This window comes from Centrocercus urophasianus, unplaced genomic scaffold (genome assembly GCF_019232065.1).
Source record: "Centrocercus urophasianus isolate 14NV4802_14NV808 unplaced genomic scaffold, USGS_Curo_1.0 seq_10, whole genome shotgun sequence".
Lineage (NCBI taxonomy): Eukaryota > Metazoa > Chordata > Aves > Galliformes > Phasianidae > Centrocercus > Centrocercus urophasianus.
This window is the reverse complement of record NW_024884142.1, coordinates 80,267,387-80,294,043: the sequence shown is the minus strand read 5'-3', so window position 1 is coordinate 80,294,043 and position 26,657 is coordinate 80,267,387. Positions and strand designations below refer to the sequence as shown.

Genomic DNA, 26,657 nt, shown 5'->3' with positions numbered 1-26,657 from the left:
TAAGTGTGCACTAAGATATGTGATGTGGCTTTACAAATGTTTCTCTTCCTAGGTTCCTGATCAGTATGGAACAATAAGAGCAGTAGCAGAAGGAAAAGCAGATCAATTTTTAGTGGGTACTTCACGAAACTTTGTTTTACGTGGAACATTTAATGATGGTTTCCTAGTAGAAGTACAGGTGAGCAAAATGATTTCTTGAATTATTTCCCTACAATTGTAAAAGTTTCCCTGATTGTATGTTGATCTGAGACTTTTTATTGTATACTTTATCAAATCAAATGTGTTCTTTCTAGGGACATACAGATGAACTCTGGGGACTGGCATCACATCCTTTCAAAGACTTATTTTTAACTTGTGCTCAAGATAGGCAAGTTTGTATGTGGAACTCTGTGGACCACACACTGGAATGGACCAGGCTGCTAGATGTATGTCAACCCTTCAACATTAAATATAAAGCTGGAAAAAAAACAAAAGGCATTCATTTTCTGAAACATCTTGTCCCATGTGATTGAAAGAAGCAAAAATCTTGTAACTGAGGCACTGAAGAGCCATTCAGAAGCTTTTGATAAGCTTGACAAGGTTCTTCAGATGTTGTATACAATGCTGTAATCTGTTGTATACAATGCTGTAATCTGGTTAGTGTTGTCCAAAGCCATTCTAGTGATTTCATTCCAGATCAGAATGAAACTCCAAGTGCTTTCTGCTTGTTGCAGTTCAATTGGGAAGTTTTCTTCCCAATTATTCAAACCATCTACAAAGACTACAGTGCAGATGTAAAAGGTTTGGCTTTAGAAGTTCATCCTTACAGTCATTGTTCAGATCATATTTTGATTAATTCTGTCCTACTATCTAGGTGAAAGCATCTTTTTATTAAGAAGTTTAGCTTTTTACTTGTGAGAAGGTCATGTAGTATATCAATGATCCATTAAAAGAAAGTCTGTCTGTCAAGTAGTTTTTCACTCTGTCAGATCATCTTTGATTTTTAAGGCTTTTTTGGAGTACAGAGCAGGTGGGCAAATGACATGTCTGTGCCTCCCTACTTAGGAACCGGGCCACTGTGCCGACTTCCATCCCAGCGGAGCGGTGGTTGCAATAGGAACGCATTCAGGACGGTAAGCAGGCATTGGCTGAGTTGTGATGATCAGAAGTTTAAAGGAGATTTACAAGAGTTGTAGTATCAAACCATCAGAATACATGTATTTTTTGATTTTTATTCTTCTGCATGGATTTAACTACTCTAAAAAGATGGGAGATGAGGCAGATCTTTTGTAAAGGATGCAGGTGAGAAAGAAGGATTATTTGAATGTTAGGCAGTTGTTTCTTCTTTTGTATTTTTTGAACTACTTTTCCATGAAAGACCCACCTCTTGTTTGGTTTTATTGTTTTGGTTGGGGTTTTTTGTGGGTTTTTTTTTGGTGCTGGGAGGGTTTTATGAGATTTCTGACTTCATGAAACACCATATATATTTTAATTGTATATGTAACATCAGTTGGTAAGTACAGATCGTTTCTCCTTTCCAAATCAAGCACGTTTGCAACCTCTTAGATTGACCTGGAGTGTCAAATGCCTATATTCTGATTTTTTTTTGTGTGTAAGGCAAATGTTAGCATTGCACATTTCTGCAGTGAAGTGCTGTTGAGCTGTTCGTATTCATCCCCAAACCGTTGCTTATTTCAAAACTGTCAAAACACAAGCCAGGACCTTTAACTCAGGCATCTTTTTGTGGTGGAAAAAAATTGTCTCAATTCATATCCAAATTCTCTTTGGCTCAGTATCATCTCCCTTGAAAGGAGTCCAATGTGGTGGAGTTCTAGCAAGTATCAACCAAGAGAAAAAAACAGGATATTCATAGCATTAGAAAGGTTAGAGGAGCAGCTAGGAAATCTACTGACATTTTTGTTCTATTTCTTACTCATATGTTAGTAAAGCAACACATGTAAGAAAATTATTTTTTGTTTAATCTGCCTCCTGTAATTTTTTTTATACCTAACAACATGCCTAAAAGCCATTCAAAATTTGGTTTGAAAAACTGCTGAGCATATGCAACAACCTTTAACTTTCCTGGGAAAATCTGCATGTTAAATATTTTTCAATGTGGTCCTTCTGCAAGTTGATGATACAATCTGCAGTAAATGCATTAGGTACAAAATCAGACTAGGAAATCTAGTGTACCTTCCTAAGAAAAATCTTATTTAGTTCTTGTACGTTTGATTTCCATGCTGTGCCTTTCAATGTTTTCATCTCTTTCTAATTATAGCATTAAACTGATTAAGTGTTTCAACTTTCATTAAACAGAGCAGAAGGTATTGGAATAATGAAACTTAAGATAAGGAAAAAGAAAATCAAGCCGCATTGCTTGGTAGCTACCAGGCATTTTAGAAATTACATCAAAGCCCAGTCAAGGCAGATTGAGCAGTCAGAGCATTCAGTCTGGTGTTTTTGCTCTTGGCTGCTTTTATTGTGGTTTTTTTTTTTTTTTTTTTTTTTTTCCCTGCAGCATTTAACATCACCTTTTCAATTCAGTGCTTTTCAGTTTAAATTCGTGTTATTTAAATTACTGGAGACAACCCACTTATACTGTATTGGTTAAGTTTATGTAGATGGCTTTGGTTTTTTGGGGGGGAGTTTTTTGATTGGTTGGGTGTTAGTGTTTTCATTTTTGTTATTTTTTACTAAGTTCCATCAACTAAGTAAACAACTTTTTTTACTAAGTTCTTACAATTAAGCAGTTACATTTTTGCTTTTCTATTTCTTTTGTTCTGAAATTACATGATTAGGGATAGGTTAGAAACACAAATTAAACTGAAATGAAGTGGGGGCCTGGTAAGTGTACAAGTGGATGAGAAATAGAGGGAGTTGTGAATCAAGATAAACAAAACAGCTTAAGATTTACAGACTAACCGTGGCATCACACGGTGCTTTCTGTGCCAGATAATGCAGTCTAGGGGAGTCATTTCCCAGAGGAATGGGGTTGCATGATAAATTTTGATTTGTAAAAGAGGAGAGTCAGGCCTATAACTAGTCATTTAATAACTTACTCAATTTGCAACCCAAAAGGCATAAAGCAAATGTTAAATGAGTCTAATTTGTTTACGATTCAATAAACCCAAACTTTGGTGTATTATTGCAGCTCTAGTTCTGCTTTGTTTCTAGTACAGAGGTCAGTGAGGCAAGGATTAGGAATGGAGCACTGACAAGGTTGAGTTTTATGGCTGAACTTGTGATATCTGAAGAAAACTGAATTTTCTGTCTCTTCCCATTCTTGTCTGTAGTTTCACGACATTGTTATCAGATGAACACATCATGTTTCTGGAGTAGCTTTCACATACCACTTCTCATGATGAGTATTTCAGTATCATTTTCCCTGTTGGGACTATCTGCAAATGATCTGCTGCAGGTTTTGTTCCCTTCTTTAAATACCTGCTGAATGTTTGGTCTTCAGTTGTCAGTGACTAAGCCTGGTTTGGAGAGAACTAATATCATTTTGTTGTTGCCGCTGTTTGCTGGAAGTGCAGAGCTGAAGAAGCCAAAAGGTCTGGCAATGGAAAATCTTTCCAGAAAAGTGAGTTTTTTCCAAAGCACCATACAGATAATTTTGCCATGCTGTCAGTGGTACCATTTTCAGGAAAGCAGACCTTCCTGTGACTAATAATGTAGAATATTTTGAGGGCTATTGATACAACTACTCAAAAGCACTACAGAAGAAATAGACTAGCAAGATTAATGTAAAAATTACTAATATTATTAAGAAAACTGAAGGCTGGAGGTCAAGGCCGGAACAAGCCAGAGCTCCAAAGAGGTAGATCAGTCCAACACAGACCAGTTCAGCATTTGTTGTGGAATGAAGCCTAGATGTCCCTGTGAACATAGTCATGAGATTGGTTTGTTGATTTTTACGGTCAACACGCTGAACACTTTTCAGGTTTAACATTCATTTTTATTTTTGTGGCAATTTCAAGCACTGGTGCAAAAATATAACTTTGGAATACTGCTTCCTTGGTGATTTTATCAGAAAAATTGTGTGTTCACAGATGAAAATTGCCACTGGTAAATGTTAGTGAGTCATTAAAAGTCACTTCCCAAAAGAGTTGTCTATAGGGATTTTGTTTCTAAATAAATAATCTATTTTTCAGATAGGTTGTCTATTAAAATAAGGCAAACAAAGGAATAGGGTGACAAAAAACAGATGAAAATAATGATAACTCAGTCTTGTTTATGTTAATTCACAAGTCAAGCATGTTGCTTGCAATAACAATGGAACAAAAATGGATACAAATCAGAAGGAGAACTACTATCTTGCAGCATTACTTCATCTGATCTGTGTATCTAAAGTCAGGAGAGTTCACTTAGCAACTGGATGCAGCATTTCCAGGGTCTGCTACCATTTGCATGTTGTATACCTCTGTGTTGGGAGGAAGATCTTCTCTCAAAATGCAGTCTGAAGGTGGACCGAGCTGTGGATGATATGTGGCATGTATGAGGCATGCCAATAAAATATTGTAGCTGCTAAACTACTTTTCATGGAAACATGTTTTCTTGCTGGCTTATTACTAGGCTTGCCACGGCTTTGGGAGAGCTTGGGTGATTGAAGGGAACACGTTTGATTCCAGATTGCAGAGGTAGAAAGAAACAGCTGAATTAGATGTGACCGGCACTTACTTTCCTACATTAACATCAGAATGTCATGGTGCTGTTTCCATGGCTGACTGTTTCCATGGTCTGCTATTAACATCTTTTGTTCAGGAAAAACTTTAGAGAAAGACTAGTGTCTCAAAATGCTATATTTTAATGTGCAGTGAAACTCAGTGTGCACTCTTAAGACCTGCAGAAGTTTTGTCTTGTGTTTCATACTACCCAATACAACTTCTGTGCTTTCTGTACATTGCATGTTTTTCCAACCTTTGAAAATATTTCATGTTCCAGAAGAAACATTGACAGGAAGGTTATCAACTTCAGGTCGGAACCTCAGAGGAGCTCCCTAAAGAGCCAGCCTCAGTGTCAGAATGAGCCATGTCCCTAATGCAGGAGCACTACTGTCTTCATTGGATATTTTGGGATGCAGCTGGCCAGCAGAAGCACTGCACAGCATGGCATGGGAAGGGGCACCCAGCTGTTGTATGAAAGAATGAAGCTTTTGCTTATTGTTGGGTTCATAATTAGTTTTTAATACCAGACACCATGACTGCTGCTCGGAAGAAATAAATAGGCATCATTTTCTGCCAGGTAGACAGATTTTTACCATATAGCACCAAAGTTTTCTGGTAGAGGAAGAGGTCTTCCTGCCTCTTGTTTTCCTGCCCATACACAAAAGATGTAGAGCAGTAAGGAGCCTGGACACTGTGCTGAGTGCAGGGAAAAAAAAAAGCCAGAATGGGGCAATGGTGCAGTGGCTTCAGACCAGCTTCTGGTGTTGCTTGAAAAACAGATGCTGGCAAGCCAGTGATGTCGCCATGTGTGTTTTCATCTGTTCTGTGATCCTGTGTAATTGTAAAGTAGTTTTGCTATTGCAGCAAAATTTTTGTTATAATTTTTTAATCAAAGTAATCTACATGGTATAAGTACACTCTCCTGTTCTCTTTTTCCCCATACCAAATTTGTTTATTTGTTTTTATTGTTTATTATATTTGTTTTTCATTATCTGTACCCTATCTCAGTTATCAGTCAGGTATAAAAAAATAACATTTTATTGAAATATTTGACAAGGACAAAAGGGCAGTGTTTGAACTGAATAGCAACTTGATACTTCTGTTGCCTTTAGATAACTTGGAAAGCTTCAGTATATAGACTGGAAGAAATCAAGAGACTGCATTTTGGCTTGCAGTACTGAGAAGCACTGAGTGTGGTTTCTGCTGCTGTCCATTGAGAACATATGAGCTGTTTTCTGCTGGTTCCATCTGCCTTGCACACAGACTCCTCAGCAGTCTGTGCCATGTGGGGCTTTTTTTCATGTACATGTTGTTCAATTTCTTTCTGTCACGTGGTTCTCTAACCACAAGCTGTTTTTAAACCATCAGAACCAGGCAGCTTTCCAGATGCCAAGCAGCTGGACTCTGGATCAGCATGAGCTGGAACCTCACCTCCATCCATAGAAAGCAGCCATGTGTGCATCTGTTAGTCAGGGCTTATTTTAGGCTGTATATGTTGGTTTTCAAGTAGACAGTCCTAGTTTTTGCAGTATGCTTGTTCCCTTGAGTTTGCTGTCATACCCACACTCTGAGCTTGCTGTTTGATGCTGGTTACATAAACTTAGCCATCGTGTGAACAGTGCTGAGATTTTCTAAACACAGAAATTATATTGTGTTAACATCTTTTATCTATTTAACAATGTTGTCATCTTCTGTTTTCATTACATGCATGTGTGCATGTGTATATATTCAACTTTTGTTCTCTTTCTCTAGCAAATATTTGCTGCTGTTATTAGGAGCTAGATAATGTCGTGAAAGGCTCTGGTTCTGCTGATCTTATTCATATTGCTGTCAGTGGTTTTTGGGCATCTATGAACTTTTTCGATGTTCCGTACAACTAATACTGCAGTATAGAAGTTACTGTTAAATAACAAACAATACCAATAAGAATAGGTGTCATGTACGGGATGAAAGTGGAAGTGTTTTCCAGTCTCTCCTCATTCTACTATGTTTGTTGTTGTTTTTCACCTTTGCTTCAAACAAATTGAAGGGTCAGATTTTATATCCAAGCCATTCTTCAAAATGGAGTATTAGTGGTAGATTCAAAATTCAGCTGTTGCTTCAAGGTGTTAAGGTGCCAACACATTTTCTATACGATGGCATGCTTATTGGCCAGGAGACAATTTGGTGATTACTGAAATGTTTAAGAGAGGGAAAAAGAAATTCAGCTGCATTTAAAATGTTATATATTTTTCACTGAAAATTGTTCTGTGAACCAGAAAAGCATTCTATTAAAAACAGATGTTTGTTGTGCTGCCCTTGAGGGCTAGCATGACAAGATGAAGCAAGGCAATGTTATTGTTCTTTTGCTTGCTGCTTTTTTTGTTGTTGTTCTTTTTTTTGTTTTAGTGGACATGATACTCACTGGATTCCTTCTCTCTCTAGGTGGTTTGTTCTGGATGCAGAAACAAGGGATCTGGTCTCAATACACACTGATGGCAATGAGCAGCTCTCAGTGATGCGCTATTCAGTAGGTAGGGAGACTTGTGCATTCAGAATAATTGTGTGATTAGTTTCTGATAAATGGGATGTTTGTTCCCTTAAGCTGTGTTCAACTACTCTCCAGTCACTGAAAAAGACAGAGCTTTGAAAAAAAAAACCTGCATTAGGATGCTTAATACCTGAATAATAATCACAGTAATACATGACTAATAGTATCTGTATATTTGATTTTGTATTTGTTTTTTGTATACTAAATCTCAGAGCTTTGCACCTGCAGACATTGCAGTCTCCTAGCCTTTCTTTCACGTTCATCCGTTCTGTCAGCTTTGTTCCCAGAGAAATTAAGAATTTTCATTTAAAATTGTTGGCATGTTAACAGAAGAGAAAAAGCTACATATCAGCATTCCACTATTCCGCAGTCTACTCAGGCTGTAAATAGCTTGGGATTTAAATAATATTTTAGTAACTTTCTTAGTTCATTTTTCAAGTTTAGTAATACAAAGCCATAAAACTACGTTTAGGTCTGTCTGAAACTCAAAGCTGTTTGTTAAATATGTACTACGTGATTACACGTACTCCGAAACAGTACTCTTCCCTTGGAGGTGGCATGACAGATCAGCAGAGGAATTCTCTGTTAAAACTGAGTAGAAGAAGAATCTCATAAATCTGCTTCTTGTTTGCTTTTGGATAATATGCAGTGTCAGTGAGTAAAATGCTCCTTTGCTGCTGCCACTTCTGCCAAGCACAGTAATTTATTTCAAATCACTGCTGTTCATCGACACTACAGAGGTATTTAATTGCGACTCAAAGCAATCTTGACCACATTAACCATTTTTTTTTTTTCAAATGGAGATAACACTGGTTAAAAAACTACTTACACTGACTGAATGATCCGCTTGCTATTTAGATCTTATTTAGTGCTGATTTATGTGCAATCTGCTCCCCCCTCCCACAGGAAAAAAAAAAATCCTATAAATTTGGAATAAATACTGTTCTGCATTTTTAGTAATACAGAAAACTGACCTGCTGTCAACAATTTCCATAAATGTAGTGCAGTCTGAGGATTTGTACTTATTTGTACTTTATCCATTGGACTTTAATTTAAAAGAGCAGAGGTGAAAGACTTTGCCCAAAAAACATACTCTCAAAATAAAAGCGTACTGATTGAAAACCAATATAAAGAAAACAGTTATGTAACCTTAAATATCAAGGAATAGCTTAATTGAGACAATTGTCTTAGTGATAAATCTGAAATCATTAAAATTTGAGAAACAAAAGTTCTGTTAGTTTCTATTAAATATTTTAATTTTCTGTTGTAGATGGCACCTTACTTGCAGTTGGGTCCCATGACAACTTTATTTACCTCTACATAGTAACAGAAAATGGAAGAAAGTATAGCAGACATGGAAAATGCACTGTAAGTTTTGGGGCAAATATAATCAGTTCTTTTTGTATTTCGATGTGATAGTAGTTGTTAAGCAGTGGAACAGAAAGAGAATCTCTAGATTGATGTTTTTCTACTTTTAATTTTGATTATCATTTTTATGTCTTTTTTAGCACTTAGTTAATTTTAAACTTCATTTAATATGTACTGCAACTGTTAGTTTTCAGGTGAACACCTTTGCATCAAATATGAACAGTTTTTCAGCTATTAACTGTTCTTTGAAATAGGAAAGTAACAGTAAGATGCAGAAATGTCTTTTGTTTAGATGCTGAAAGTCTTTCTGGGAAAACACTGCACTTTGGAGTTATTTTTTCAAAGAATCATACAATGACTTGGGTTGGAAGGGACTTTAAAGACCATTTAGTTCCAACCCATGTGCCCCGGGTAGAGACACTTCCCACTAGATCAGATTGCTCAAAGCCCCCTGCAATGTGACCTTTGTGGGGTCAGAGATGGGACATCACAGCTTCTCTGGGTAATCTGTTCCAGTGCCTCACTACCCTGTGAGTAAACATTTCTTTCTAATATCTAATCTAAACCTTCCCTCTTTTAGTTTGCTGCCATTACCCATTGTAATCCTACCCTCTTTTAGTTTATGGCCATTACTCTTTGTCCTGTAACTGCACTCTCTGGTAAAAAGTCCCCCCTTAGCTTTCCTTTAGGCCCACTTTAGGTACTGGAAGGTCTCTCTAGAGTCTTCTCTTCTCCAGGCTGAACAACCCCAGCTCTGGCAATGTGCATTGTGTTGATTCAACAGGGCCAAGTGCAAGGTCTCACACCTAGATTGGGGCAATCCCAAGCACCAGTATAGGCTGGACAGAGAATGTGTTGAGGGCAGCCCTGAGGAGAAGGACTTGGGAGTGTCAGTTGATGAAAAACTCAGTATGAACAGGGCATTTTCAGCCCAGAAAGCCAGCCATGCTCTGGGCTGTATCAAAAGCTGTATGCCCAGCAAGTCAGGGAGGTGTTTGTACCCCCTCTGTTCTGCCTTTGTGAGACCTTGCCTGTAGTACTACATCCTGTGTCTGGGGCCCCCAGTACAAGGATGTGGGGCTGTTGGAGCGGGACCAAAGCAGGGCCACAAAGACGAGCTGATCGCATGGCCCACCTCTCGAGCCTTGGTCCCTCCAGTGTGTCAAGCACACCACACTGCTTGAAGTCATGATTCTTGCATATTCCTACTGATAAAGTACTTCTTGGACCAATGTAGCATTAGATGATGCAATTTCATTAGGATATATAATTTTGGAGACTGCATATAAGCACTATTTTCAGCTGAATTTTTTAACATTTGGAATAATACCAATAAATTTCTGGCCCAGGATAAATAAATGCAAATGTTGTGCAAGTAAAGAAGTTTATTTTAGTTCTTGTGTTTACGTGATGTCCCAGTGCTAAAAAGATTTGTTTCAAAAAAGACATTTTTCCTTTTCTTTTTAAGATGTCTAACACCATGGTTTTAGTTCAGCCCTCTCTCTAGGTTATTGGGAATATTTACATAATGAGCATCTGATCCTCAGCGGAACTTGTAAATGATATCATAAAACTAGGTTCACATATCAAATGTGGCTTTTGTTTTTTAAAGAATGCATCCCCTGCTCAAAACACTTCTCATGTGTTTATAATCAGCTGGATTTCTCTAGTTTTAAAAATATAGGACCTTCTCAAGCTGTTTTCTTAATTTGAAAGTGGGGGTGAGAGGACCATAAGCCTAAACTATGCTTTGTAATATGTTATGCTGGTGATCTTTGATACAACATTCACAGTGGAACCTATTGCGGGTGGGAAACGGCTGATTGTTGGCGAGTCCTTTAGTACCACATGTGGTATCTTTTAGAGATTTCCAGTTTCCAGGCCATTCTTCTGAGGACAACTCACACCACCCAGTCCACACTGTTTGAGGACTGGGCATGCTGGGGACTCCTTGGGAGTGATGTGGGGTGAGCCAGGGTAGTGACAGCCAGCTCTACCCCAACACAGCATTTCAGTTCATCACCTATTTTTTAGGTACAAAAGATAAAATCACTCAAGGACCTCTAATCTTAAAATACATACTTAGCTTGCATAATGTCCATCAAGTTGTCCAAGTTCTTTGAAGAAATATGAAATCATTTATTTCTTTATATCTTATGTGTTGCTTTCCAGAGAGCATACTGTAATTTAAACCAGTATCAACTGGTGTTTAGGCTCCTTCTCCTTCTGTTGTAGGAGAATATTTCAGAGAGCAATTAGTTTGCTGATAATGCCGCTTTATTTCAGCAACAAATGTGTTAGTAAGTGGCCTCATAATTCAAAATCAGCTGGGAATATTGACCAACTACCAGTTTTCAGTGACTGAGGATGATGAAGCTGTGCCAAAGTAACACCCCACTGGAAAGTGTTTCTCTCCTTCCCTATCCTTTTCGTCCTCATGCACCCCAAGACTTTTTCAGATATGCACCTTCTTTTCATACATCTGTGTGCCTTGGCTGAGGGCACATAATGTGGGCTGTAAAAATTGAGGTGGGAAAAACAAGCATTGTTATACTTAGGCATGATCAAGAATTCATGTTTCAGTGCTGATTTCTGTTAACTGTTCTTTTTCAGTCTGAGCAACTGCACATAGAGGCCAAAATTAGCAGCCTGCTTTCTGTTGGGGCTGAGCTGCTCTGACCCTTCCAGCCCAAGCAGATAGCAGCAGCCTGCAAGCTGACCAACTGTATTGTAGGGATACCGGTTGGGTTTCATCTACCCCTGTGCCAGAGGGCCAAAACCAGATTGTTGTGAAGCAGGGTGGCGCCCAGGAGTGCTTGGGACCTGGGGCAGTCCTGGCAAGGGCTTGGGTGCTGGCACTGCATCCTTCTGGCATTCCTCCGTCATCCAGTAGCCTCACCGAGTGACCTCCAAGTAGTATGACTCAGTCCTCCTGCTAGGCAATTTCTGGTTGTTTCTTCCAACTTGAAAACATAGTTTGAATACTTTCAGAAGGATTTTATCTACTGAACCAGCATCAGTTTGTGTATAAGGGCTATATTCCCAGTGTTATGTTTAAATCCCCTTTCAGTCACAGAGAGGCTTTCTGGGGCTCCTGCAGAGGCATGGCTGTGGCCTGTAGTGTGCCTCCGCAGTGAGCAGTGGCCATGGCTGTGATCAGAAGGAATTCCAGATTAGCTGAAATGACCGCTTTGGCTTGTGCAGCTGTTTTTCAAGGGCTCCAGCTATGCAGACAGCAATGTGGAGGTATGGGCTAAGTTATGAATTTCCTATGTCTCAGCAGCTCAAGGCTAGCCACAGCCGTTTCTGTTTGCCTTACAGCAGAGCTATCTGTTAGCAAAGGAGGAGAAAGTACTCTGCATTTACCAAGAGGGCTGTGAGCTGGAAGCTGTGCGAGCAGCCATGTGTCTGATGCACTAATCTTAGCCTGAATAAATGCCCATCCTGTAGGCTGTGGGCATTTTGACTCTTAAAGCCCTGAAGTCTGAAACAGACAAACATTTCCAATGAAGGATTGGTTTTCCATGTGGTCAAATTACTTTGCTAGCCAGAGATAATGTGAGTGATTACGGTCATCATATGTAAAGGTACAGAAGAGAGTAAAGCATTACTTTATTGGTAGCAGCTACTGAAGAAGGTTTTTAATAAAAATTTGGATTATTCTTCTTAAAAAATAGTTATCAGGCAGGGATCGCTTGCTCGAAGGGATTTTCCAGCATGGAGCCCCCTGGCCAATTGCATTGTTCTCTTCCCACCACCCCTAGGAATTTTAACAGCTGCCAAATGTCTGGCAGGATTTAGTAAATGACTGACCAATTCTTTTCCATCTTGGAGTTAGCTTGCAAATTTGAAGGCTTGGAAAATAAGAAGGGGGGAAAGGAATCCTAGCCAGTACTGCATTCATTTTTTTTGTCAAAATGCCAAGTTTGCCTGTTGATACAATATATCCTACCCATGACTGCAATGTAGTTATGTCAATACATGAAAATTAGTTCATAAATAAATCTTTCAGGATAGCTTTTCTCCTAAGTGTTTTTAGACCCTCTCACAGAAGACCTAGTGACAGACAGATCAGGTTATATTTCCACACATAACCCTTGAAGCGCTCATTATCTCTTATGCCATACTGAAAAAGAGGTTGACATGGCAGCTGGACCAGTCCATGCTCCAGTGTGGCCCTATGGGATGCTCAGGAACAGGCAGTGCTGCAGTGCCATGGGGCCTTGAGGAAGCTGAGGGCCAATGTCTTCCTGAGGAGTAAGGAAGGAGAATGGGCAGCTGTCTGTCATGGAGGTGGCATGCTGTTGTCTAGCAGGTGGTTGGGGAAGGGAAAATAAGTAGTCTTGCCTTGGAGAGAAGAGCAGAAAGAAGAAATAGGAAAGTACAAGAAGAAAAGAGTGACAGGAATGTCTTTTCTACAACAACAACAAAAAAAATCTTACCCTTTGCAAATATGCAGCTTCTCTGGAGACTCTCTTATCTTTGTTCTTAGTATTACTACTGTCAGCAAAAATACCTAATGCTTAAGTAAAACATTCTACCCAGACACATTTAGTTTCTCCTGCAGCACCAAAGATGGGTATTTAGTGCTTGATGTCTTACTGGTAACTGCAATCAGGCAAAGGTGCTTTTATTAGGCAGGGTGACCTATGTAGCATAGGAGGATTCCATTTGAAGTTGGTATTAATTAGTATATGTGCCGTGTAAGACATTGCAGAAGCTTTCATAAAGATTGTAGGGGTTTTCTTGTAATGCTTCCTTATCTTGTTTAACTTGGTGGTTATTGATCAAAGTGTCCTAAGTTTTTAAGATAAGTAAAGAGAGAAATGCTCTCAATGCGGATGCATGCATTTGAAATTATTTTGAATGGATAGTGAAATGAAGTGTTCTGATGAGATCCAAAAGTGATCCCTTGCAAGTTAACTTGTCTTTCTGAATTAGTCACAGTGTATACTTTCTTAATGCAGTACAAAGTACAAATGTGAGCTCATCAGTATTTTAGCAGTGTACCTTCTCGGAGTAAATCACGCTGTGGTCCAGGCGGGACGACAGTGTTTACCCGTGAGGAATCTGCCATGCCGTGGGGAGGCAGGGTGCCCAACTGTGTGTGTTTGGCTGCTAGTGAGTATGGCTCTGGGCAGTAAGCAGCCTTTAAAGGAGTGCAAGTAGCTGGAGGTGGGTGGGGAGGTGCTTTTTTCCTGCTAGCTGTCCCATCCGTGGTTGCAACTTCAGCTGCTATTTTATTTAAAATGTGTGCTTCATATTGATGTTAATGCATTCTTCCTTAGGGACATTCCAGCTATATTACACACCTTGATTGGTCCCCGGACAACAAGCATATAATGTCAAACTCAGGAGACTATGAAATACTATACTGTAAGTATGACGTGAAATGTACTGGAAACAAAAACATGCATTAACTATCACAATATTTAGAAGAATGTGTTTGAGTCTTTGCAAAATGCTCTCTGACTAATTTGAACTCTTGTAACCTGATATCTTGATGTTATTCAGAGCTGTGTGTTACCTAATGGCAATGCCAAATATAGCTTACTTCTTTACAAGGTCATAAATCAAGTTAACAGCTTAGAATTTACAGAACAAGTGGTGCTACGTTTTGATGTTGGCTCAAATCTCCATAGATTGAAAATAATATATATAGTTGTCTAATTTGTGTCAACAGTACTGGTTATTTTGGAGGGATAAAATCAGCAGGTCTGTGCCTCTGTTGAGTTGTTTGTTTGTTAACTTTGACTGGTGATGCTGAGAACTGAGAAAAGCAATAATACTACGTTAATGAATTAATGATTATCTTGTTTTTGCATTTGTCATTTTTATATGTGAAAATATGAATTTAATATATAGTTTTTAGGCCACAAGTTCAACTTGTTTAGTGTATATCAGCCTACACTACTTTTTTATAATGTTCATATCGTTTTAGCAAGGAAAAAAAGGACTACAGTTCTGTTGCTGCATAGACAAGAAGAGCCAGAAGTTTGAATATCTGATATGTTGACACGTTCCTTTTGCTTGTCACTGCTTAGGCTTCAAATCTGGATAGCACAGTGCCTGACAATAGCAAAAGGAAGTGTTGGTGGTTGTAACTGCCTGCACAGGAAAGCGAAGAGCTGTGACCCATTGACTTTGGGCTGGTTTATTGAAAGAGACATTTTGTTGGGAAGCAATCTTTCCTTTCTATATCTAGTTGAAAAGCTGTCCAAGTAGTTGCAAGTCCAAGTAGTCTCTGGCAGTAGTTTCTCACTGCTTTAAAAGCAGAGTTTCCTGAATGGTTGACTGATTTTTAGTATGCTCATCAGGCTGGTAGAAAGGAGACATTCAGCTATTACATGAAAGCATTTATTGCATCAAAACATTTTGTAGGCTATTCTACAGTAGCAGTGGACTCAAACTACAAGTGTATTTGAGGTATGCTAATCTGAAAATGGAAATGAAAATTAAATGTAGCTCTTAGATACTGGGCAAAGCATCAGGTCTAGAAGGTACTGGTATATCTTTGCCTCTACAGTGCAATTCCAAGTTGGCCTTAAGATTTGTTTTGTTACTGTTTCTATTAATTTTATGTTTTGTTACTGTTTCTATTAATTTTAGCATCTTTAAAGAGCACCTGTATAAATGTGAGGGTATATGCTGTAACTCTTATTTCACTTTTATTACAGGGGACATTCCAAGTGGCTGCAAGTTAATCAGGAATCGTTCTGACTGTAAGGATATAGATTGGACAACGTACACTTGTGTGCTAGGCTTTCAAGTGTTTGGTAAGCACCATTTAATTTGCTTTTAAGCTACTTGATGCTTTTGTGATTTCTTTCTGGGATGGAGAGGACAGCCCAAAGAGACTGACTATTGCACTAGTCTGTGATACAGACCACTGGATACTGCACAGTGTAATTGTAATTGATATCTATTAAATCTTGAAGCCTAATATTTGATTTTTCTGCTGTCATTTTAGACTACCATCTTTGGGAAGTTTGAACTAAAAAGCTGGTATTTTTAAGTGTTCTTATGGTACAGGTAGATTGCTCTTTTCAGATGTTGATTTGGGATAGGAGACTATGCAAGTGTAAGATAGTTCATGACTTACAGTCATGACAGCACCTTGATAGCTGTAGTAAAAAATGAATAATAGACACTGGTTTTTAAGAGTAATACTGCTTAGAAAGTAAAAGATTGTACACCTAATGATTTATTTCTAAAATGTAAAAAATAATAATTTCACAGCTGACAGATACGTTAATAATCTAGTTTGGGACTGTATGCAACTAGTCCAAGCAGCTCCTGCTGATGGCATCTCTGTTGACCTTAAACAAGTTGCTCCTCTGTGTCAGGTTGAAAAGTACTACTCGATCCAATTTGTGTGAGCAGGATGCTGAATGTTTTGCTTCTACCACTGATCAGATACCTCCCTCAGTTGTTCACATTGTAGGAAACACCAAAAGCAGGCAAATCAGCAGTTTCTTTAGAAGGAAAGGTTAGGTTTACAGATCTTTACTTCTCAACTGCTAGGAGTTCATTTCTGAATATCAGTTTATACAGAGTAGAAAAAAAATCACGTAACTTAAGTGCTTTGTTTTAGCTTCTGAGAGCTATCATTTATATTTTTAGATTGTCAGCTGCTTAATGAGCAGCTAGTCAAAAGATTAGTTAGCAACTAATCAAAAGTTTGCAGGTTTTTGGGGGGCTAACACTAATGCTGTTGCATGGTGTAGATATTAGGTGGAAGGAATCTGGAGGCTTTATAACCAGCCTCATGTCTCTGAGTTCCAAAGATCTGAGGCAGAGCCAAGTGAATAAAGGGATCTGGGAAGGATTCTGACTGGTAGATAAACTGCACAAGTATTTTTTAGATATTCAGAACTTGAGAGTAGGTATCAAAGATAAACAGGCATTTGCTCTTTCTGGAGCTGAATGCAGTTGCTTAATGCAGTTTTAATAAAAAAATATTGGCTTCAATTATCCAGATAAATGTGTACCAGATTGTCTATGTGCATGTTTTTATTCATTTTGTCTGTGAAATTTAGATTGGATGGCTGTTTCCTCTTGATGCTCCGGACATGTAAGCCCAAGCTGATTAAAGCTATCAGTTCATAGTAGTCATTTCCTTATTTTGCTGCTGTGGAGCTACAACTGAAATAATAACATAACACAAATGCATTTTTTAAGTGGAATATCAGAAGATTCAGAAAACAATAATGTGAAAATCAAAGCTCTCTGTTCTGTGCTAATATGACCTTTCTCCAGAAGCAGTGAAAGCACTTTGTAAGGCAAATGAACTCACTGCTCTTGCTGGCATAGCCTGAGATCTGAAGCCACTTTTTGTTTTATTTGGAGTACTTTTATCTAGCAAAAATTTGGGGGCAGCAGAAGATGGCTTTGTTGCTACTGATAGAGTTATGTCACTTGGTGGTATAAGAGAGAAAAAGTAAACGGAGCAGCTGATCCAAGCACTTTCCCAAAAAAGTTTGATATGGAAGTGCGTATGAAGCAAAGGTTTGGAATTGAATCCCTCCATGCAGAGTAAATGGTACTCACTGACATTTATCAATGCTTGCTGAACATTTATGGAGACCAAACACTGGATATAAATGAGCACAGTGAGGCAATGGGTGGTGCTTTTCATCAGTGGTGGCAGCAACATTGGATCATGCAGGCTCTTGTTCATCACGTAAAAATACGTAGCTAATGACAGTGACTGTATTAAAAATGAGTGTTTTATAGCCAAGAATTTGCTCTATCAAATAGTGTTATTATGCTCTTTGTATCTGTTGTAATTTCCATGGAGATAAGTAGGAGGTATTACTTTCAGAGCAACCTACGTATTTAAACTTGCTAGACAAGATTCATCATGCTTTAATTTTGTATTGTCTGGTAGTTTGACACCACTTTCAGAACCATATAATTGTGGCTTGGTCCCAGACAAAGGCAATAATTTTCCTATTAAATCAGACAGTGCAGATATTTGCTGTTGGCTTTGACACCAGAGTGAGCTGGCTCAGAGATCCAAAAAAACCTGGGCACTGCTCACTTTGATGTTCAGAAGAGAGGGCTGAGTTTATGGGATTTAGGCTTTCAGGAGCATGTGTTTTACAGATTCATCTCTGTGGATGGTGTCTGTAGGCACAGGCATTGCACTGTTGTTGGCAGACTAAAGAAGATGGAAGCACACAGTTGGGATGAGAATAGCATTGCTCCCTTTTGGCTCTCAATACTACTGTAGTGGCTTAGTGGTATCCTCAGTCTGCACCCTGAGCACTTGAAGTTGCTTCCTTGTTTACTGCACATTTTCCACACTTCCCTCTGAGCAGATTCTTCTGAGAGGCTTACTCCTGACCAGCAGAATTTATTAAAATTGAAGTACAGCTGTTCAAGTCCTATTATTTCAGTATTGGGTTTTTTTTTCTTATTTTAAAGTTCTTAAAAACTCAGAACTTGGTCACTTTAATGCCTTAGCTTTCCATGCTTTCCAGCTGCACTGAAAGTGAACCCTACTTTATTATATTAAAAGATTGTCTGGCGTTTATAAATGCTGAAGGAATTTTTGAACACAAAAAAAAGTTTAATAAGAGACGCAATCTTGAATATTAGTCTTTTTAATCTTAAATTAAAAAGAAGAGGAGGTGTAGCAATTTAGGACTGCCTGCCTTAGGTGCTAGCTGAAACTTCAGGAAAATGGCTTTAAGTTTATTTATTCCTCCCATCTGATGACAGTATTTTATATAAGGAATGCAGGAAAAAGTTAATATTAATTCATTTTGAGCTACTTGGAAATTGTTTAATATATTTTTCATATTTAATTCATTGGTGCAAGAGTATTAAAATATTTCTGAATACCTTCTGCACCTTTAGTGCATGCCTTTAGTGAATAATATGCCATGTAGTTTATTGGCACTGCATTGAATGTGATAAGCTGCCTTTGTTATTGGTCAGAGAAAATGAAGTTCTCACTCAACCCACTGAAGAACTGGGAGGGGAAAAACAGCTTTAAAGTTAAATGTTTTTTTTACGATTTTGCTTAAAAAGAAGAAAATGTAGGAGTTTGAAAAGATAAGGTAGTGCTATGTCTGAGGTTTTTGCTGTATAAGGTAGTTAGCAGCATGTGCTTTTTATTCCACCAAAGCCAGTGATTATAAGGAAGGTTTTTTCATATCTTAGAGTGGATATCTCTTCCAGTAAATCAGACACAAAATCCTTCTTGAGGTGGAAAAAAATTGAAGGGAAAAAATCTTCATAACTCTCAGGTTAATCAAAAAAATTACTCTCACCTACAAAATCTGCCACCATTGGCATAAATTTCTATTTTACAGCACCTTGCTTAATTTTCTTTCAGTTTTTCTCACAGGTGTCAATCACCAGTTTTCTTATGATAATCTCTGAGGACTTCATTTTTGTTCAAACTACAGACTCTCCCCTTCCCAAATTGTTCATCCAACTGCTTTTCATCCAAGCAGTGTTGTTATTCTTTTGTCTAGACATATCAATGTCTTATTTTTTTACTTAAATCATATTGAATTGTACTTAAGCAGTTGACAGCGCTTTCATTATGAAATTTGCAGTCTGGGTTTCTGTATAAAGTATCATCAGTCATCTCTGTTGAATCATGCAAATATTAAAAATTGCAACAACAACAAAAAAAACCTCTGAATAATGTACAGTACTTTGCCTTGTTCCATACTTCAGCAGCAGTCTTGCTTTTTAAATGCTCGTGTGTAAGTCTGTGATAATTTAAGAGTTGCTAGTCTAAGCAACAAACTTAATCTTAAAATCAGCGTTAGGGAAGACTGAGCTTTTCACCAGGAAGTATATCAAGCCCAAGAGACTATCTGGGCTATGGCTGAGGGCCTGAGGGTAGAAGGGACTGTGGGAGAACAGCATTAGGCTGACAATGACTACAACATTTAATTCAACACCTGCTCCATTTTCCAATTGAATTTCTTGTTTTTCTTTTGTTATGCTTGTCTGTCACAGCCGTATAGATTTTGTTTGATAAATATCTGTTATCCAAATATCTGCACTCCTTTCTCCTAGGAGTATGGCCTGAAGGATCAGATGGGACAGACATAAATGCTCTTGTCAGATCCCATAATCGAAAAGTGATAGCAGTTGCTGATGATTTTTGTAAGGTCCATCTCTTTCAGTATCCCTGTTCCAAGCCAAAGGTAAGTCTAGACCAGTCTGATCTTATGTGTATGTTTGCACTACATGATGATTTCCTTGCCAGATGCCTGGTTTCAGCCTGAGTGTTTTGGAAAGTGCCAACCAAATCTGTGAGAACAGCACTAGAGATGAAAGCATACTTTTATCCATTAATGTAACAGTTGGTTCATAAGATTAAGATTTTTATAACGTGAATTTATTTATATATATATACTGAAGTAACCGTAGTTATCCTTAAGTTCTGGAGCAGAAGCTTGATTCATTCTGTTCAAAGGCCTTAATTCATAGAAACATTATGGTTGGAGAAGACCTCTAAGGTCATCTAATCCAGTCATCAACCTATCACCAATATGTCCACTAAACCTTGTCTCTAGGTGCCTCATCTACATGTTTCTCAAACATTTCCAGGGAGGGTGACTCCACCACCTCCCTGGGCAGCCTGTGTTAGTGCCTGACCACTCTTTCAGAGAAGTTTTTCCTAGTATCCTAGTTTGGTGTACATTACCTTTCAAATGATGTTCTAAAATTTTCCTGAGTTGTAAACATTAAGAAGAGAAGATTTATTGTATGGGAAATCTAAGCATATATTGGTACTTGTATATGTGAATGAAGGGCTGAACAATATTAACTTTAGATTTCAGTATCCTGTGTTCTTGTAATGAAATGTGTGATTCTTTTTTCCTGCTTATTTTAATAGGCTCCAAGTCACAAATACAGTGCTCACAGTAGTCATGTGACAAATGTCAGCTTTACCCATAGTGATAGTCACTTGATCTCAACTGGAGGGAAAGACATGAGTATTATCCAATGGAAACTTGTGGAGAAGGTAACTCTACCACAAAATGACATTGTTGTAGACCTCGGTGCAACCAAAGTGCCCATTTCTGCCAGTGAGAATGCTGTACAGTCTCCTGCTCCCCTCCCACAGCCTTTTAACGAAATGAACCAAATTGAAAGTGTAACTGGCAGCTCTCCGGCCTCCCTGGAGAGCAACTTGGAGCAGTCTGCAGAGGCCAGTGAGGAACAGAGCGAGGAGCAAAGTGATGGGAGCAGCCTGGACCCTGCGGAGCCAGGCTATGAGGAGCCCTCCAATGAGACGAGTGAGGAGCACAGCGAGTCCACGGTCACCGAGGAGCAGCAGGAGAACTTGCCAGAGTCATAATGCTCCCAGCTCAGATGGTTGTTATTGTCCCTTGGTGTGCGTGCTTTCATTACAGGGTGAGGGTTCAAATAGGCAAAAGTAGCTGAGATTCATGACCACTCCAGCTTTTTGAGTTTTGGTGAGATTTTTAGTCTGAGCTTCAGTTCAATATGTGGAACCATCCCAAGGGCCTGGCTTTGATGGTTTGTATCAAGATCTGGTCCAAGTTAGTAGTGGACATTATCATAGATCCATTGTAGTTCTGAAATTGCTGTTAGGAAGTGGCATGAAATATATACTGGAAAAAAAGGTTAGCTCTAAGAATTAGCTGAGATAGACCACCTTACCTATGTGAAAGGGCTTTCTGAAAGAGCTAAGCTGATGGGAAGCACTGAGCAATTCCAGCTGAGGAGTTACTGTGCTGCTTTTTCTAGGTGCGAAGACAAACAAAAACCAAAAATCTCTTGGTAGGGCTGTTTTCCTTTGTTTTTTCTTAGTGAGAAAAATAGAGGAAAAACAATGTAATGATGCCACGTGTATGGCAATGCCTTCTTGATCTAATACATATGCAATTTTCTAACACTACTAATTCCTAGTGGAGTCTGGACATGCTCACAGTTGGTCTGCCCTGGGTGCTGCTAGTTCTAAGGCAAATCCTATTGAGGAATGGTGTCAGCTGTTCCATTTTTTTAGGCTACTTAATAACAGACTAACCAAATACTGGTGTGTTTCACTTTTCATGACCTGAAGGTTGATTTAAACAGTAGGATCCAATTGTCTCTTCAAAGAATTGCCTAGAGAGTCTTTACAGTGACTTCGATGTGAATGGCAGAGAATGTGCGACAAGAACACAAGTCAGATGGGCTCCAGAGTTAAGCTTTAAGCCTTCAAGCAGAACTTGCTCCATCCGTAGTAGGAGAAAAATACAGTTAACTTAAATTATTAAATTGGTGCTTGGGATTAGTATATTAAGTCGGTAATTTTTTTCTTAATTTTTAGAGGTAACTCTAGGAATCATTAAACTGCAATCTTTTTCTTTTGTTTTTGTTTTCAGACTTGCTGATATATTTTGTGACTTTGTTTTTTCCCACCCCTACTTCCCCACCACCTCTCTCTCCCCAGGTTGCTCTAAGCCATGCAGCTCTCATGTGGCTATACCTGGCCAGTTACGGGATATCTTGGCATTTGTTATGCATTTGGAAAGTAATTTTTTTTTTTAATGAAGTTTGTCAGATAGTTACAATTTTTTCTTAAGTGCATACGTTTCCTACTTTAAAAAGATATAGTTTTACTGACAGATATCCATTTCCTATGTACTTGTTTATATTTTGATTACATAGAATTTTCTTTTTTAACTTGCTGCATTGTGCTGGTATTTTAGTTCTTAGTTAGAATATCATGTTTAGATACTTTGGATGAGTTCATAAGTCTTAATTGTGCAAGCGTTTACGTGATTGTGCCATTCCAAAGTGCATCAAAACTGTCATTCCCTTACTAGTATCTTCTCAGGAGAAATGCTACAGATCAGGTATTTAGTCATCATTTGGAAAGATAAAAAATAAATGGACTCCCAAAGGACATTTAGAACATTTATATATAAAATATATAAATATATATATACACACATATATATATATTAAAAAATATATCCTCTTGTTTACAACAGTTCCAGAAAACCTCAAAGTAGTTCCCTTCGGATGGAGGGACAAATGGATTCCAAGCAACCCATCTGTTTAAACTGTGCTCTGTACATAGTGTTTTTCTGGAGAGCTCTAGTTTGCCTGACTTGCAGATTTGCCAAAAAGCAGCCATGGAAGATAAAGATCAGCTTATCAGACTGTATGGTTCCGAAGGAGGAGTATGGCATAGGTTTAGAAAATTATCCTAGTAAAGGAAAAAGGATTTTAGAGCTAATGAGGCACAGAGCTCTCTGTCATTTTTATGAACTCCACGTAAGCAACACATTTCATTTGGAACATCTGTCACCTGGGGTTGCCATGTAAAATGAGAGTTATATAGTTGTGATATTCTTGTGTTTGTAGTTCAGAAGACTCTACTAATATGCAAAAAGCCTTACAGCTTTCAATTGCTGGCAACTACTGTTTAACAAATAATTAAATCTGTGATAATGGATGGAAATGGGTGGGATTATGTAACGGTAGATGTTTTAGAAAAATAATTGTGAATGAATTAAGAGTGTTTCATGTGAAGATGTTTGAGCCATTTCTATCTATCATGCATTCCTGTCTGAAGGCAGAAAATTTTGAAGATTAAAAAAAAATAAAGTAATCAAAAGAATATATTGCAGTGTATTTTTCATATCTGTTCTGGCTCCTTCTGTATGCAGTGTGCATGTTGTGGTCACATTTGTGATGTCTGTGTGTATTGTTTTAGAAGACAAGGAAAAGGACCTCATTTATTTTGTGCTTTCTTGATGACTTTCTAAAAATAAGCATCAGGAGCATCGGCTGACACTCCTAAAAATTGTTCATTCTTACTTTTGAAATGTTTTGATGGGCACTGTGGGATTACAGGTAGGTAAGTAAGTATCAGTCCTGGTGTGTATTGCAGGCTTACCTTCCTGGGTTCTACATGCTTCTGCAAGTCATGTGAAAAGTACAGGGTTATTTGTGAAATAATGTGTTAAATATCGTGATGCTTCCACATTGCTGATGGTCTCCATCCAGTTGCAGATGAAGAAGGTCATAGAACCATTTGGAAGGGGCCCTTAAAGGCCACCTGATCCAACTCCTTTGCAGTGAACAGGTGCACCTACAACTCAATCGAATGTCTCCAGGGATGGAGCATCCAGATCCTTCCTGAGCAAACAGTGCCATTGCCTCACCACCCTTACTGTAAAAAAAGTCTGTTTCATTATATCCAATCTGAATGTCCCCTCTTTCAGTTTAGTTTAAAACCATTTTCCCCTTGTCCTATCAAGGGTCACAATATGCTTCAGTTTCTTAATATATTCCTTGTGAATGATTCTTTGTCTTTTATAAGGCTTTGAATCATATTGCTTGCAGCTGGTTCCTGTCATTTGCAAAAGGAGGATGAGGTGGAGAAGAGAAAGAAACCTCCAAGATAGCCAAATACGTTATGTTTATCCTTGCTTAAAAGCAAACAAACAAACTAAAAAACATCAGTGCCACATCTTGAGTTTGACTGGAAATCTCAGTGACTGTTCTTTTCCATCAGATTACGTAGCTGTTCTAAACTGAACAAGCAGGTGCCTTAAGATCATGCTATGCTGTTTCCAGCACACCCACAACATCACGTACCACTGGAGTATGGGCAGCTGTGCAATAGCATGCTCTTCCTGGCGCTACTCCCTTTCTGTCCAAATTCAGCATGAGGTTTTGCTGCTTTTCCTGGGCTGCTCAGTAAGGTGGGAAGCAGCCTTTCGCACAATGGAAGCAGGATATGGCTTCAGGTGCCTGCTGCTGTGGAACAGCATCTTCTGCTGCCAGCTCAGGCAACTTGTAATGGTGATGGTCTTTGTCAAGTGGAGCTGGACTTCAGAGTGGAGGCTGCACTTAAGACATTAAAACTATTGTCATTGAGCATGACAGAAACTTTGAACTCTACATTAAAACGTTTGTTTAGGTTGCATAATTAAATAACTGAATGTTAGGAAATGTCCAGTATATGCATCTTTATGATATGCATCCATATTCAGATGTATCTCATGTGAGGTGATATTAACAGAGTTTTGCATATAAAGGGATACAATATGATGATATATTATGTGGGGCTTTTTGTTTTCCTTCCATGAAAGCTCCAGAGTAGGTAAGGAATAGACTACAGGTGTAGATGGGTGATGGGGAACCAATCATTTCTTACATTTGATCTTCCTATAATTCTCATTATAAATAACAAGTTCTTGTATATGATGTGTGTTAAGTTCCAGCCTCTTGGCTTTATTTAATCATCTCTAGAATGCATAGATTGTGGCTTTAGTTTTCTTTGAAAATGTGGAGCAAAAATTACGTTTTATGACACTGATAACAAGACCCTATCTGAAGTGTAGACTCTGTAAGTTATACTCCTTTACAGTTCCTTCAGTTCAGTGCGGTATTTTAGCTGAATTGGGACAAAAAGAAGTAGTAAGCCCTCGTGAAATTTAAGCTGATCTGAGCCAAAGAAAAAAGTTCTCCTTTCTGCTGCCAATGAATTGTTGATTCCTGGCAACAAAAAAATTAATATTACACGAGATGGATTTAACTTGTGTGAGAGTTGTGCTGCTTGTTTGCTTTCCTTCTGAACAAGTCCAAGCCCATTGCCTAATCCTTATTTCTCACAGATGGTTTATGTACTAATACTTTAATCAACTGAGAATGAAAACCTGCCTACAGTGGGATTGTACAATCAGGAATCGGAGCAGCATACGCATTGTAAGCTGTTTAATGTATACAGTGATGTATTTGTGTGTACATATGAGCATCAAACAGAAAAGACTTCCCAGGGACATTTTTTTAATGCTTGAAAGAGAAGGATAGGTTGCTGCCTTTATGCTGCAGGGAAGCACGAGCTCTTAAGGAGGTTTAGGAGTGTAGGGAAGGGGAAGCATTCCCAGCAGGATGTGAGGTGAGAGGGATGGGGAGGAATTGAAATGGTGGAACAGCATTTCCCATCTCAGTGCTGCAGGACAGGCCCCATTGCTCCCTGCGGGTCTGGATGCACACCGTCATTGGGATGGATGAGGTGAAGTTCCCGACATATCTTCTAGAGGTTAATGCTTCAGAAGAGGTAACTCACAATCTCGAGGCATTTTACCAGGTAAGCAAAAAACCCCCTCAGAGTTTGCTTTCTGACAAGCAGTGTGCTTTGTTTGTTCATTGGGATTGCTGCCTAAAACACTATTATTTAACTCAGTAAAGGCTGTCTGGATTATAGTCATTATCCCTACTTTTTTTTTTATGAAGTGCATTAAAGTTACTCTTTCTAGAACATACTCTGTATGAGGTGCTCGAGATAGCTCTTGAGATACCAAATTCCACATTGTGAGATGTTTCATCAATCTGATGCTTCTGTTGTGCACTGCTAGTTTATCAAACATGCTCTGAATCTCCCATGACACATCCTGCTCTCATCCGACACACATCATTGGACTTCCAGTCTGAAAGCAAGAGCGAACATTTGCTTATGATGGTGTTTCAGAACTTAATTCCCCTTTAAATAGGCCATCTTTTTATTCTAGTCAGTGTTCAAACATTCCCTCCTTCCCCCCTACTCCCCCAGTACATATCCATCAAATCCTTGTTCTGGGAATAAGTTTTTTCCTTTAGCCTCTCTTATGTCCATTCATATGCCTTTAACTATATTCAATAAAATTATAGAGGAGGGGATGTCCTAAGCTGTCTACATCTGATGAGGGTACTACTTCAAAGGCCAACTACTATGGAAGTGGTATGGAATTAATTCCTAGTGTTTTAAACGAAAGCCTTTGTCTGGTACTGTGTGGATGATAAAGTAGAATTGGGAACTTTGAGACCGAGATAAAAAAGAGATGAGAAAACATAGTGTTATTGTTACATTAGGGAGGCCTGGAGACTGACCCTGAGCTCAGGAAAAGTAGAACTGAGCACACGAACAGTTTTCTATATGACAGTGAGAAAAGAAGAAAACTGAGCTATGTAGCATGCAGAGAAGGTAAGTGTATGCTAAGCTCCCGTTGTTTCTTCTGGCACCAGTGTGATTGTGAGCTGCATCCCTGCTGGGCTCACTGTTTTAAATTACTCCCCTGCAGGTAGAGTTTCAATGGAAAATGTTGTTTTCCACTTTGCATTAGTTGGACTTT

General features: G+C 38.6%; 1 protein-coding gene across 5 annotated transcripts in view; it reads left to right on the top strand.

The window, feature by feature from the left end:
* The window catches only part of EML4 (EMAP like 4), a 149,753-nt gene extending 126,598 nt beyond the window's left edge, over nucleotides 1–23,155 (top strand). For 4 of the 5 annotated variants that reach the window (XM_042829861.1, XM_042829853.1, XM_042829874.1 and 1 more), the window contains 9 exons: nucleotides 53–178; nucleotides 294–425; nucleotides 1,045–1,112; nucleotides 7,071–7,159; nucleotides 8,447–8,544; nucleotides 13,833–13,920; nucleotides 15,222–15,320; nucleotides 19,588–19,718; nucleotides 20,414–23,155. In XM_042829861.1, the coding sequence (XP_042685795.1) occupies nucleotides 53–178; nucleotides 294–425; nucleotides 1,045–1,112; nucleotides 7,071–7,159; nucleotides 8,447–8,544; nucleotides 13,833–13,920; nucleotides 15,222–15,320; nucleotides 19,588–19,718; nucleotides 20,414–20,878 (1,296 nt within the window). In that variant the 3' untranslated portion in view covers nucleotides 20,879–23,155. The remainder of the gene's footprint in view (nucleotides 1–52; nucleotides 179–293; nucleotides 426–1,044; nucleotides 1,113–7,070; nucleotides 7,160–8,446; nucleotides 8,545–13,832; nucleotides 13,921–15,221; nucleotides 15,321–19,587; nucleotides 19,719–20,413) is intronic. The other variant, XM_042829864.1, reaches the window with a different exon arrangement.
* Nucleotides 23,156–26,657: the final 3,502 nt, after the last annotated feature.